The following is a 12,811-nucleotide window of genomic DNA, read 5'->3' as shown; positions in this document are numbered from 1 at the left end:
AAATAAATTCATACAGATTTGGAACTTTCATTTTTCATTGGAATCTTTTTTTCTGGGTAAACTACTACTTTTTTCCCCCAAAAAAGTATTTATCTTTTAAAAATACCCTTTTCCATGTTTAATATGCAGACAACTATAAGTAAACCATTCGTAGGTTCGTTTATTTGAGAAGTCTATAGGTGCTCTCAAAATAGTGTTGTTACGTTCGTGAACAAATCGTTCTTTATGAACGAATCTTTTTGGTGAACGAATCGTTCTCGTTCACGTAATCCATTGACTCATATTTCTCGTTCACTGATATTCTTCCCTCCATAGCAGCGCATGCGCAGATCAGTGAACCGGGTAGCTCTGTAGACTGTTTCATCCTGTCATAAAATGACCAATTCCTCGAGCCAATAGCCTTTGAGTATGAGATGTGACGGAGCATGTGATTTGTTGAATGTAGTGAACGAATACGCCCTTCACTGACCGAGTTTCTTTTGAGTTGTGAACGAGAGAGATCTTCTTGTTCGTGAACAAAATGACCGAACTGGTACATCTCGTTTGTAAATGAAATGACTGAACTGGTACATATCTCGTTCGGGAACGAAATGAATGAGAGTGTACCGGGTCAGTCGGCCATTAAGCATGTCAATCTCGACCAGCAATCAGCAGAAAGCAGATGCAAAGTGCAGTTATTGGTACTGTGCAAATAAACTTGTTTATATATTCATATTTAGCATACAGAACATAACTCAACGTTTAATACCCGATTTATGAATGTGTAAATGTCTGACCAAACAATTAAAATGTTAATTATGCAAGAAAACCTTGTGCTTTGGTCATCTGAACAACTTATTTAGACTTTATTTATTTAATGAGTAGATTATGCACACATTTTAATAAAGCCTAATCAGTTTTTTGGAATAAGTAAATACGTTCGTTGACTTAAGACATAACACATAAGACACTCTTTTTCGCCACCTGCTGGCATATTTGTGTAATATGAATAAATGGTCACTGAATGAATCAGTGAACGAATCTGAACGAAAATATATTTTTCAGCCTGACAACAGCAAGATGGGCTTAACCAATTATGTGCGTTTTAGGGTGGGGCTACCCGTTTGGCTGACCAACGGGAAACAGAGAAAGTGTTTGAGGAAACCTGTTTGCAAACAGTCACCGTTTTTTTTTTTTTTAGTTCTGCTGAAACTTCCACTTTGACTAGCTTGAATAGAAATCTGCCTTTTCTTTCCATTTCCCTCCTGTTTTGAGCTCCTGTCTGTCTGTTAAGAACAAAATATTCATGAACAAAGTGCTGACTAGTGATAAATCCAACCCACATGCACTCATGCAAACTGAATCATACCTAACCAAAGCAATGTAGGTTATTTTGGAGTCCAAACACAAAAGTATATACAAACCCATAAACCTCCAGTCTGTGTTGTCATGCTAAAAATAGCTTCCTGTGAGTCATCATACCGCAATCTATTAATTAACATTCAACTCAGGCTATACTGAATGGGCTCTCCCTCTCTCTCCTTCCCTTAATCTCCCTCTTTCCCCATCTCCTCTCTTTCGTCCTCCCTCCCTCTCCCTTGCTGTTTCTTGCCAGCAGTTATTCGTCTTTGCCTTGTGAATATCTCTGTTGAGATCATGTTCAAATAATGTTAAATGGGTTTGCCCCTCTCAGCCCTTTAGGTCATCTGTTCAGCATTCATTGTCCACACTGACTCCTAAAGGTTATGCACAGGGAGCACAATTAACTGCCAATGGGGATGAATTGAGTCCATAAATATTTATTACCAGCCATGAAACAGAATTTTGCAGCATTCTTTTTATTAAAAAATATGTTTGCCTTCAAGACTGCAATTATTTAGATGTTTTTCTTGCATATTAGTGACAAACAGCACAGGTCTCTCTGTCACTGGCTGGACAAGATAAACCAAGTCTCTATCTTTCAATGAAACAGAATCTGCTATGAAAACAATTAAAAAACACAATTGCGTTTTTTTGGCAGTTTAACGGGAGGAATATTCCATATAATGTGTTGCCAGATAGAGTTCTGGACAAAGACTAGTAAAAGTGTGGTGGCTTTAGCCTGTTTCTTCCCATGAAAATAGTTGTTAGCTACTATGGTGTTAAATTGGTAAAGGGACTTGACATAGCAGCATTTAATCAACCAGTGGCATGAGTTTGGAGCATGACTGCCTATTTGGCTGAATGACTCATGATAGACTTGTTCAGAAATAACACACTAAACTTAAATAATTTGTGATTTTTTTTCAGCTTGTGCAGAGGGGAAAGTCTTGGTGCAGCCTGTTAGGTAGATGCAGAGTGGTTGTATTTTGTGAGCCGTGTTTGACAGCTTGGCTGGAAATCATTCAATATATTCAAAATTCACTTTGCTTTGACTCGTCGTTAACGTTTAGTAAAGGAATAGGTCATCTAGAAATGAAAATTCAGTCATTATTTACATTAGTTATTCAGTTATTATTTACATTATTTCAGCCTCTTGTCATTCCAAACCAATGTACTGTTCCTTTTTTTGTGTAATCATTTCTCATTTATTTGTATAATGCTTTTCACAATACATATTGAAAGTAAATCTTTTTTTTTTACATTGACTTTTGATGAAAATAGGCTTTAGATTTTGTCAAAATTTATTTGTCATTAATTCATTTTAGGAAGTTTTACTCTGACTAATATAGCATCTACTTTTAGTTGACAAAAACAACATCTTGCTTGCCACAAAGTGCAAAATTAAGCATTTTATATATTAAATCAAAAACATTGTTAGTGTTCTGTTAATGTCTTGTGATATTTTCCCATCACATCTGTGTTAACGATATGTTTGAATTAAAATCATTTAATTATCAGTGAGAAAAAAAACGGGTTATATTTGCCATGAAATGGAAAGTCATCTTATCTATTTTCTAAATGTGTGTAATTTAATTATTTTGAACTATTGAAGCTATTCAATCAACAAATGATGAATTAAACCAAGTCCCAAGTCCCGTTTCACTCAGGTGTACATCACAATGTGAAAAACATGAGCTGTTGCTACTTCTGTTACATTATCAACAAGGTTAACATGGATTCCAAGTTTTCTGAAGCCACATTATGGCTTTCTTGGAGTTTTTGTTCCACACACAAAGTTATCTTATGAAATCAGAAGACTTGGAATATAGCACACAAGTTATCTGTGCTTTTTTATTTTTGTTATTTTGATAACCCCTGGTCACTATCTGCTGCCCACCCTCCGCACCTTCACCACACCAGTTTTGAGATTTGGTAAAATGCGACAGAATGAATGAGGTGGCATGTTTTTCATCACAGTTACCCTAGAGTACTGCAGTCTAAGGTACTATTTTGTATCACACAGCGTTCACATTATCAAACAGTGAAGGAAAGCACTGCTCACCTACTGTAGCTGTAATCCTTATGGACTGACTTGTGTCTAAAGAAACCTCATACCCTGGCCTTCATTCTTTCATGCCTGACAGTCAGACTCACTCAAACAGAATTCCTGTGCTCAGCCTTTCTGCTTCTTGATGTTCTCAGTGGTCAGACCGATAGATCACTGACAGCTGATTTGTCTGATCTGTGATGAGAATCATCGTGTTCTCAGATTCTGAGGTCACCCTTCCTTAGCCTGTCCTTCGCCAACACTTGTGTGAGTCACACTTTCTTCAGATGGTTTGATATTCTTAGCAGTGATGGACTCTTTTAAGCGACAGACATCTTTTTTGACATACCAGATTGACCCTCAGTTCGTTATTACAGTTGTATTCAGAATGTAAGTTATTACAGAATGTATTTTAGCTAATTGAGTGTATTTACCATCTCAGGAATAAATTATAACTGCTTTGCTACATACACATTTAATAGCGATAATTGTTCAAATAACAGCTTAATTATTTAAAGTAAAATAATGTATCACCGTTCAAATGTTTGGGTCTCACCAAGGCTGCATTTATTTGATAAAAATACAGTAAATGTGTAATATCGTGAAATATTATTACATTTAAAAAAATACTGTCATCTATGTTAATATATTTTAAAATGTACGTTATTCCTATGATAGCATCAGCCATTACTCCAGTCTTCGGTGTCACATGATCCTTCAGAAATCATTCTAATATGCTGATTTGGTGCTCAACAAACCTTTTTTATTAGTGTTAATGTTGAAAACAGTTGTACTGCCTAATAATTTTGTGAAAATTGTGATACATGTTTTAGGATTCTTTGATTAATAGAAATCTCAGAAGCACAGCATTTAAATAGAAAGTCTTTATTGTCACTTACTGTCACTTTTGATCAATTTAATGCATCCTTCCAAATATATAGGGTTAAGCTTAGGGTCAGGGTTATCATTATACATGATTTTTATTGTAAATTATATTTTAAAATGCAAAAATGTAAAATGTCTGTGCTGCAGTTGTCTAGAGCTGCAATTGGCTTGATTAAACAGCATAGTCACTCCAACAAAGTTTCTCTAAGGTTTACTTTATGCATCTCTCATTGTTTATTAGCACCAGGCTTGAGTTTCCACCACATTCCTCAGTTGCTCTTGATCAGGCATGGAAGTTTGTCACTTTTTTTTTTTTTACTTGGAAACTGAGAAAGGAATTACCAGATTAAATTGCCAGATTACATAATGGATACAGTTATTACAATATGAGATTCTATTCCTCTTTTTTAAATGTTTAGCACATTGTATTTTATACACTTGTGGACTCTATAATAAGTTTTAGTATTTTGAAACAAAAAAAAGTTATAGTGTATAGAAATCTGACACTACATATAAACTTTGAGATAAACAGGAGTTTGAAACAATAAAACAGTTATGATGTAACACAAAGGAATATTTATAATTTCTGGGTCACTATTGTAATGCTAATCATATAATTCATAATTATGCAAATATTATAAGTATGTACATGGTCAGAAATCATCAGTTAAAGCTCTGTGTTGTCATTGCAGGTGGAAGCAGCGACTGATTCTGAGTGTGAAAGCAAAGGCTCTCGAGAGTATCATTCTGTTGGGATTCAAGTGGAAGACGAGAGACGGTAAATACCCAGCACCTCTGTTTTATCTCTATGCGTGAAGGGCTTGAGAGTTGAGATTTGCTGAAGTACCAGCTGAATGTGAAATGTTGTTGGTCTCATTTGAGATCTTTCTCTCTCATACAGGCAGGGCCGGTTTAAGCGGTCCAACAGTGTCACTGCTGCTGTTCAGGCTGATCTGGAGTTGGAGGGTTTTCCTTTAATGGAGGATAAAGGTCTTCAGTTTGGCGGAGGTTTCCAGCGTCACAGCGAGCCCAGCACCCCTACGCAGTATGGCGCCATTCGGACGGTCCGCACCCAGGGTCTCTTCAGCTACCGTGAGGACTACCGCACCCCCACAGAGCCCCCAAGTCCCCAGCGCAGCCCCGAGCCCTGGCTGGAGCCCTCGCCGCGGGAACCCATCGCCACCGTGGCGGTTACAGTGACGCCGCCCCAACCCACAGATTCAGGAAGAGCGTCGCCCTCGTGCAGGAGGGACGGAAGCTGGTTCATGCAATTGCTGCGCACAGAGACAAAAAAGATGGAGGGATGGTGCAAAGAGCTGGAGGGAGAGGCGGAAGAGAATGATATGTCAGAGGAAAGTGAGTTAACAGAGCTCTGGTTTCATGAGCTGTTAAATCTTTATATTATAATATTTGTTTGGTGGAGAGTTTGGCTCCAGATTTCAAAGTGTCAGGTATGAATCCAAAGAAGTGTCAAATTTAACGGTGAAACGCACACAGAGCTCCAGGTTATTAGAGGCTTGCACTGAGAGTGCTGCCAATTACGTCTCTCAACATCTATCAGGTTTCCATGGCAAAGAGCTTAGAGCAGCACTGAGGCTCTGAACGACAGACTGAGGGAGACAATGCACAGAAATGGATGTGAGTGCATTAGAGTATCTTAAATGTAGAAAGTAAAATTGTAGAGTATGAGAATATGAATATGACCACATTCACATACTCTCAGGATATATACTGATTTGATGACGAACTTTGACAGTCACATATTACATACTGCATCTGCCATGTTGCCATTGTTCTTTGACCCTGCTGAAAAAGCTGGTCTGCTGGTCTTAGAAGTTTTAAGATGGTCTTCCAGCTGGTGTTTTGCTGGGCGGTCAACTGGTTCTGAACAGCTAAAAAAAAGTACCCAAGACCCCTATAAATACAGACTGCAAGACCAACTAACACCAACAAATTAGGTTAAGCCGAGTTAAGAAGCATGAACATTTACTTGGCTATTAAGTACAATTTCACCATAAACAACAAATTTCAAAAGAGTGGACATATATTATGGGATAGTCCCAAAATTATGGGATATTATGGGATAGTCCCCAAAGTTTCCACACTTCACAATCTCAGCAGATGTAGTACACAATCATTCAAATGGTTAGGGGTTGGAAATATTTTTTGATGTTTTTGAAAGACTCTTATTCTCACCAAGGCTGCATTTATTTGATAAAATACAGTAAAAAACAGTAATATTGTGAAATATTATTACGATTTAAAATACAACAGTTTTCTGCTGTGGTATATTTTAAAATGTCATTTATTCCGGCGATGGCAAAGCTGAATTTGCAGAAGCCATTACTTCAGTCTTCAGTGTCACATCATCCTTCAGAAATCATTCTGATATACTGATGTAAAAAAAAAAACGTATCAATGTTGAGAACTGTTGTGCTGCTTAATATTTTTTGTAGAAACTTTTTTTCCCCAAAAGAACAGCATTTATTTGAAATAGAAATCTTTTGTAACATTAGAAATGACTTGACTATAACTTTTGATCAATTTAATCCATCCTTGCTGAATAAAATTTCTTTGAAAAACAAAATCTTATCCCTTAACTTTTGAATGGTAGTGTACATCATCCGTACATCATCACCTACATGAATACTGAGTATTTGGACATCTTAATGATTTCACATAATGCTTTGTAGCAGAAACATCTGCATGTTCATGTGCAAATTCACAGGTATATGAGTGTACAGACGATTTATTAACTGCATAAACAGTTAAATATGTACTGTATAAACGTGTGAGTTCAATAGCTCTTGTGGTTATTAAACATTTATCTCTCTTTCCCTGTTTGCGTGTTAGTCCTAGGGAAGATCCGGAGTGCTGTAGGAAGCGCACAGCTCCTGATGTCCCAGAAATTCCAGCAATTTTATTGGCTTTGCCAGCAGAACCTAGTAGGTAACATCAGAGTGCACATATGCCAATTTGTGCCACGAGTATGTGTGTTCTATTTATGTTATTGTGCTATGTTTATACTCACGGCAGCTCTTCCCCCGGCACACTGCCACACTTCTATGGGGGTTGTCTGTGCTGGAGTAATTGTGGTGTAGTTGATGGCCTTTTGTTCTGCTGTCACATTCATTAAATATGATACACAGCAGCACATCAGCTGATCTGAGCCAGGCATGCAGAGAACGCAAATGACCAAGTACTGTGGCATGCACAATAGAGCGATGTTTTAGTAAACAACCTAAATCCTCATGAATAAAATACTCCTCTGTTTAATGACAAACACTCACAGTGGTAATTTGGCCACGTACAGATTTATGAAATAACAACAAATGATAAGAAATAGTCAGATAGTTATTGGATCAAATAAAAATGATTACACTTCAGCTTTCGACTTTAAGCTCTTACAGTCTTCAGCTGTACACGTTTATAAAGATGTGCATCCTGTGGAGGATTAGGAGTGCCACTTAAAAATAAAATGAAGAAATCAATTATGATTGCATTTAATTCAGAACTTAACATGCAAATAACTAAATCACTAGTTGATAAATTAATATAAATTTTTTAATCTATGTTAAAAAATAAAGTTACACATAACAATAAATAATAAACTGATAAATTAAATGGCATTTAAAATAGTTTTTTAATGTATTTTCCAAATACTTTTGTTTATTATTTATCATTTGAGTTGCCAGTGTACAGTTCATGCATGCATGCAAGAAACCAATCCACTGTCCACTGGCATTTTTTAACTCAATCAATAAATTGAGGAAGAAAGTTATTTGGCAAATACATAAACAAAACATATTTTAAATGATTTATAAAATACAATTTTAAAGTGCCCCTATTATGGGTAATGAAAGGTTCATATTTTGGTTTTGGGAGTCCCCAACAACAGGTTGGCAGGCATGCAAGGTCAAAAAACACTTTCATTGTCTTATAATATTCGTTTATTTTTACCTTATTTGCTCAACGACTCCCAAACGATTCGTTTAACGATTAATTTTTCCAAACCCCTCCTTTGCGTGATGCTAATCTGCTGTGATTGGTCCGATTGGTCTCATTTTCATTTAATCTTGCCTGTAATGCCTGATAAAGCAGCGTTTGTGAGCACAGTGCTGCTTTGTGTACAGCGTTACCGGGGAAGCCGCTATTTTTACCACTCCAAAAGCGGCACCTAGTGGTAAAGAATTTGGGATTCGTTTTTAAAATGACTCGTTTCAATGATTCAGAGTCGACTCTTTCTTTTGAGAGACAATAACTTTATACACGGTGCACTTTCAGGTTTAAAACTTTCCAGGATGTTTTCATTCACTTAGAGCTGTGTTACACACTGCATGAAAGGTAATTTTCAAAAATTCATAATAGGGGCACTTTAATGGAGCATTTTTCAATTTCTTAGTATTTGTTGTTTTAATTAACACTATATTTAAAATGAACTTTTAAAACTATGTTGATTTGTGATTTATTTACATTTTTAGAGTGTAGTGTTTTAAATCTTCGTTGTGTTGCAGGACCCCAGTGCCATGCCTCGGCCCACCTCTCAGGACCTGGCCGGGTTCTGGGACCTGCTGCAGCTTTCCATTGATGATGTTACCTCCAAATTCAATGAGCTGCAGAAGATTAAATCCAACGATTGGAGGCTTTTTGAAAGTCCTGTGAAGAAGGTGAGAGCTGATTGGTTAGAAGATTTGTGATGGTTGTATTTGACATCAAACCTAATTTGATGCTAGAGGCTGTAGATATAAAATAAGTTCAAAAGTTTGGGGTCGTACAGTGAAGACATTTATCATGTTGCAAAAAATATGTTCTTTTGAACTTTCTATTCCTCAAAGAATCCTGAAAAAAAATTAACCACGGTCCCCACAAAAAAAACAGTTTTCTGTTATGTTTTCAGCTTTGCCATCACAAGAATAAATTACATTTTAAAATATATAAAAAATTCAGTTTGCCACCTTGCTGTGCATAAAAGTCTTACCAATCCTTGACTTTTTAATGGTAGTGTATAGTTTATTAATTGAATTAAAAACATAATGTACTTCTAGTCTGCTGCAGATATTACTTGACACACATTTAAATGAAAAAATGAACACAATATTTGTACATTCATATCTTGTGTTTGTATATTATTTGTCATGGTTCCAGCTCCCGCCGCCAGTACCAAAGAAGACATTGCGTAAGAGTGTGACAAGAGAAAAATCTTTGGATCTCCCTGACCATCAAAGACAGGAGGCACGACGGCGCCTCATGGCGGCCAAACGCGCAGCTTCATTCCGCCAAAACTCAGCATCAGAGCGGGCCGACAGCATCGAGATCTATATACCAGAGGCCCAAACGCGGCTCTGAGAGTCACAGGGAACACCTTTATCACACCATCACCATCATCACCATCATCACTCTCAGTGACAGAGCCAGATTGAAATACCACGATTCATTCATCAAACAAATCATCAGAAACAAAAGAGTTTCATACCTGTCAAAAGGGTTTTGTACCTTTCAGAACTGCCTGCAACATCCATATGAAGTTTTCCCTGTTTAGGGAGACATACTTCACCAAAATTGCACAACATATCGCAATTGTAGACCCACGTGACAGTGATGTTGCCTGACGAAGCAAAACTTTACATATAAGCTTTAATCACAGTCAATCTGAGGATCCCTCTGTGAGTGTCTTTATGACATCCATTAAGCACTTTCAAAATTGAAAAATTGACATTTTTGAGGCCTCAAATTTAAACAGTGCATTCGCTTTCATTAAATTAAGAAACCTGAAGAGAAGTCTTTAGTTCCGGTTCCATCTGGTTCCATTCGTTCAAGTTCTGTAGCTTTGTATTTCTGTTCTTACAATTAATTTATCTCTCTCTTTGTCTTTGTATATGTGTTTTTCTTTCTTTCCGTCTCTCTCCACACTGAAGTTCTTCGTATTTCTCTCATGAACTCTCTTGTGAGAATTTATGTAAGTGCCAGTGCTGAAATACCTCAATCATACATTTTAGACTGAAGCCGTTGGCCAGAGCGGACAGTCGCAGCCTTTTAAAAAACGTTGTTGGTCGGGAAAATTTTGATCTCAGCCTGAGGGTTTACATTGCCAAGATCAGTTTTTATCATTCACCTACTTACTGATATCAAATATACAGCTGTCACATTACTTCATACTTGATGTTTATGTTATTTTAGAGGAATTACTGAAAGTTTTTGGGTGCAGTTGCTTAAAACCTAAATTCAACAATGTAAAGGTTCAAAAATGCATTTTTGCACTTTCTTCTTCTAAATGTATGTTTGTATGTATTTCCAAGGGAAATGAAGTTCTAAAAGATATTGTTGCAGTTGAATTGCAAGGTTTTGTGTGACTATCGATTTATCATTTCATGTCTCTGAATGTTTCATTCCTTCAGCCTCACCTAGTCATTCATCAGTTTTATTTATTTTTATTGAACCATTTTCCACTCCACCTGCTGTTATCAAGCATCTGGCCCATGTTCTCTGCCAAAAAAGAAAAAGAAAAACGGCTTTTTATGTCTTTTCTGTGTGTCTTGACAAAGAGAATCAATCATTCTGTCTCGACTGAAGGAGATTTTGGGTGTTCCCATTATTATCTAGATGATTTGGCGGTTGGTGATAGATGTAAGACTGCATGCAGTCCACATACCACACATCTGTGAGAACCGAACGTGCAGAATGATTTAACTGTACAATCAAACTGTGTTCTTGAGCCTATTTGATGGCATTTGTCCAAACAGGTGACTGCAGTGCACAGGATGGTTGATTATATTAGATTATCAAAACCAGAAAAGTCAATGTTGTTTTGGATTGTTATACAATCAATGAATTTGTTTTAAAATGCAGGCTTCATTAAGAATATATCACTAAAGGGACCCACTTTCTGTTCCAGAGAGAGATTTCAGCTTAAACATGCAGTAGTCCACCTCTAACACTTCAGATAATAGAGTTTGATGTATTGTTAATATGAAGCGTAAATGCATGACCACTTATGGTTGTCTCTCAGTGACTCGCAGCCACTGAAGTGTCACTGCCGACAGCCTCAAAAACCTTCACAAAGACTTACTTTATACCATGTTATTTAAAAATACACTATTTTATCCAATATATATATATATATATATATATCATTACAGACATCCTCTATCTATCATACAAGGTCACATTTCATTTCAAAAGTAACTATTTCCCCACGTTCTGTTGAGACTGCCCTGTTTTTACCTCTGCATCATAGAAGGAGAGGAGGCCAGAGATTAGAGGAGATTAGTTTTATCACTTCCTCTCGATTTCCTTGTAGCTTTATATTCTCAATTTCCTTCGCGAGATGACCTTGAGAAGAGCTTGTCGTTAGAAGCAAATATTTTCTTTTAATTTCCCTGTGCTCTGTATTTTTTATTTTATTTTTTTCCACTTAAGTCATTGTTCAAACACAATTACAGCATTTCATCTACGAGAGGCTTGTAATCGATGAAACTGGCTTCAAGCTAGAGGAAATTTTTAGAGTATTTTTTCAAAACAGCATTTCTGCTGTAAATTGAGCCTAAAGTCACAAAACAGTGTTTTAGCTCTCATTTCACACCAAGGGAAGTTTTGATGGATTATTTTGTTAGTAATTATTTGGAACAAGTTCTGGGCAATTTATAGCTTTGTAGTGCGAGTCGTGGGCTTCAGGCTTTACAGAAATCCACAGGTCACTACTGACACTCTCCTGGCCTTAACTATTCAGACTGTTGAAAAATACACACTAAATACACACTTGATGGGTAACATTTTACAATAAGTAAATGTTCCCCCCCCCCCTACATGGCAAGGATTGTTTGTGTTTGTGATTATGCTGTCCTGCAATGTGGCAGCTGTTCTTTCTGATTAACCTGCTCAATTATCAATATGCAAACATGCCAGTAGTGCAGGCAGTGTTTATGTGCCAAATACGTTTATGTGCCACATGTTTGAACATGTTCACAGACCTTCATGCACTTCATCTTCTCCATGCTTCATCATATCATTTCAACATGACAGTCTGAAAGTGTTTTGGTGAGCTGAGATCTAAACAAACATCTGGAAGAACAAATGCTCTTGCCAACTTTTAGAACAGTGGAATCAATTTTCAAATGTTGATATGTTTGTAGGATTGCCATATTTTCATCAGCAGGGTTGCACTGAGTGGTCATCTTGTTTAGATATGCTTTCATGAACACCATGTGCATTTACTCTATTCATATGTACATTTATTTCCATCAAAATAAGTCATTAGTCAGTATTTAACAAAAAGAAATGATTCCTTGAAAATGGTTAACCCTCCGGACCACAGTATTTGAAACCAGCCAGCGGGCCTTTGGTACTGAGATGTACCTGTTTCGGTTTCTTACTCTAGAGAAGCTTCATCTTGGGACTGGATTAATCCTGGATCTCAGAATGTGAAAAGATTATAAAATCTTAGTGAAATTAACAAATGAAAAAGGTAGTTGTTTAGCTGAGAATATTTTCATTTAATATACTGTATATCATATCTATATGAAGGGTGAATATAATACCAAA

At 36.7% G+C, this 12,811-nt stretch overlaps 1 protein-coding gene across 1 annotated transcript in view; it reads left to right on the top strand.

Annotated features, from left to right (window-relative positions):
• The window catches only part of LOC107583025 (disks large-associated protein 2-like), a 48,971-nt gene extending 39,029 nt beyond the window's left edge, over nt 1-9,942 (top strand). Inside the window, exons 9-13 of the mRNA XM_016269105.1 lie at nt 4,966-5,051; nt 5,175-5,629; nt 7,127-7,218; nt 8,788-8,940; nt 9,419-9,942. Of these exons, the coding sequence (XP_016124591.1) occupies nt 4,966-5,051; nt 5,175-5,629; nt 7,127-7,218; nt 8,788-8,940; nt 9,419-9,619 (987 nt within the window). The 3' untranslated portion in view covers nt 9,620-9,942. The remainder of the gene's footprint in view (nt 1-4,965; nt 5,052-5,174; nt 5,630-7,126; nt 7,219-8,787; nt 8,941-9,418) is intronic.
• Nucleotides 9,943-12,811: the final 2,869 nt, after the last annotated feature.

Source organism: Sinocyclocheilus grahami, unplaced genomic scaffold, assembly GCF_001515645.1.
Source record: "Sinocyclocheilus grahami isolate Dianchi unplaced genomic scaffold, SAMN03320097.WGS_v1.1 scaffold4.1, whole genome shotgun sequence".
Classification (NCBI taxonomy): Eukaryota; Metazoa; Chordata; class Actinopteri; order Cypriniformes; family Cyprinidae; genus Sinocyclocheilus; species Sinocyclocheilus grahami.
Note: the sequence above shows the minus strand (reverse complement) of the source record. Positions and strands in the feature narration are given on the sequence as shown.